General features: G+C 40.7%; 1 protein-coding gene across 1 annotated transcript; it reads right to left on the bottom strand.

Annotated features, from left to right (window-relative positions):
* Positions 1-11: 11 nt before the first annotated feature.
* LOC104915495 (fatty acyl-CoA hydrolase precursor, medium chain-like) lies at positions 12-1,969 on the bottom strand. Its single transcript, XM_010726401.3, has 4 exons — positions 1,773-1,969; positions 1,282-1,435; positions 334-435; positions 12-173 (listed from the first exon to the last, which is right to left on the bottom strand). Exons 1-4 carry the CDS (start codon positions 1,952-1,954, stop codon positions 42-44), a joined length of 570 nt encoding a protein of 189 aa, XP_010724703.1. The 5' UTR covers positions 1,955-1,969; the 3' UTR covers positions 12-41.
* Positions 1,970-2,103: the final 134 nt, after the last annotated feature.

The raw sequence follows: 2,103 nt of genomic DNA, 5'->3' as shown, positions 1-2,103 counted from the left end.
ATGTACAGCATGCTCTGTTATGATCAAATTTGAAATGCCGCTCATATACAAGGTATAATTTCACCTACCATTTTTAGAGTTATCTGTTCTATCTCTTCCTCTGTTTTTCCTCTTAAGCATTCAACCAGAGCAGCAGAACTGGATTTTTCACAGCCAGATGCAGCAGCAATTCTCTGCAATCAATAGAAATGAGTCACATTCTCATTCACTAATTAACCAATACACTGTGGTTGCAGTAGCATATGAAAGAAATCTAGTTCCACTTTTTGGAAGAAATAATTTAAATTTTGTGCAAAATTATCAGAAAATAAAAAAATGCCACAATATACCCACTTGTGCTTCTTCCTCAGGCTTATCAGTGAATAAAGTCTTAATTGCAGTACCACTCTCTGAAATGGCCTTATGGAACAAGCCCTTTGCCAGTGGAGATAAGACCTGGAAAAAAAAGCACCATCCAGAAAGAAGAACAAGCATTACTGGAAATGGACTCTGATCACTGACACAGGATTTCAATATCAAAAAATGCCTGTTTTGAAAAAAATTCATCTGAGTGTTACTCTGTAGCCTCTGATCAGAGTTCTGCTGCACAAGGAATTTTGTCAGCCCTATCAGGATAAGCTCATACCTGTCCTTCCCCTCCCAGAGCCCCTTTCTGTCTAGACTTCATGGAACAACACCTCAATCCGGATAGATACGCATGAGCTATAACTGTCCAAGATAGTCTGGCTGCACTGCAGAAAGAGACAACAATATACAAACAAAGCATACATATCACTGAACTCTGGCTTCGCTGCATGATCTGTATAAAGGTGTTTGAGAACGGTGAAGAAGACCTCTCAATGAATATGCAGAGTGTTGAAGTAAATATTTTGCATCAGTGCTGAGTCATGAAATGTCTGTCTACTTCCTGTGTCAAGACTAAACACCTGGATTTCTTTGCAGAAGTGACAGTTGATGCATAAAGAAAAAGGACATAAGGGCAGCCTCACACAAGACTCTTCATAAAACGATAAATTTTGCAAGAGCCAAAATCCCAGAAGTGAAATTTGAAGATAACAAATAACTTCCTGGGTCCAAACTACATGATTTGGGTAAAAAAACACTTCCAACAGTCAGAAGCTGCACTGGTATCACACTGTATATCAGACTGAGGTGATGTGTGGTTTACCTGAAAGCTACCCATGTTTTCTCACTGATTTTTCTTTAATGTACTAACAGTGACCATGGACGGTGGGTTTTTTTCTCTCAAATAATAAACATTCATGCCTATGGTGAACTTACCAGAGCAGATACACTGACTCCCCCTGCAGACTCTCCACAGATGGTGACAGATCCCGGGTCCCCTCCAAAGTGTATGATATTTTCCTGTATCCACTGAAGAGCTGCCACTTGGTCCAAATACCCCCAGTTACCACGAGCATGCCTATCACCAGTACTAGAAAGAAAGAACAGATTTCTTTAAATGCTTGATGTAGAAAAAAACAACACTGAGATAAACACAATGTGCAGGATAAGGAACCAGCTGTGAAGGAGCCTCTCTACGTAAATTTAAAATGAATTGGCTTCAAAAGGGGTGAGATCAGGCCAGCAGTCAAGCCACAACAGTCTCTGAAGCAGATCTGGGACTTGCATGTTGCTCCCAACTGCAGCATGTGTAATTAAGAAACAGAGAGTTTACTTGCCAAAGCAAGTATTCTACAGGCCTTTCCACAAAGGATTTGCACACATCATTTTGGAAATCGTTTATCAAAATCGAAGACAGCACATCTTACCTAAAGTATCCAACTATTCCCAATCTGTACTGAATTGCCACAACAACCACGCTGTCGAAGGCTGCTAATGCTGAGCCATCGTAGGATGATGCTGCTCCAAGAACTAATCCACCTCCATGGATCCATACAAAGACCTGGAAGGGGAAAAAACAGAAACAGTTCAGCACAGGGAAGAGCTCCATGTGATACACACTGAATATCCTTGTTTCTGCTGCTTAACACATGAGTCCTTCAGATTACATTTCACAAATGGTCAATGTCTTTCAAATTGGAGGCTGGCAGCCTCACAACAGGCACTGATTTCATTAAATTCTTGAATTTTACCAGTCCC

This window comes from Meleagris gallopavo, assembly GCF_000146605.3.
Source record: "Meleagris gallopavo isolate NT-WF06-2002-E0010 breed Aviagen turkey brand Nicholas breeding stock chromosome 13 unlocalized genomic scaffold, Turkey_5.1 Chr13_random_7180001956861, whole genome shotgun sequence".
Lineage (NCBI taxonomy): Eukaryota > Metazoa > Chordata > Aves > Galliformes > Phasianidae > Meleagris > Meleagris gallopavo.
Note: the sequence above shows the minus strand (reverse complement) of the source record. Positions and strands in the feature narration are given on the sequence as shown.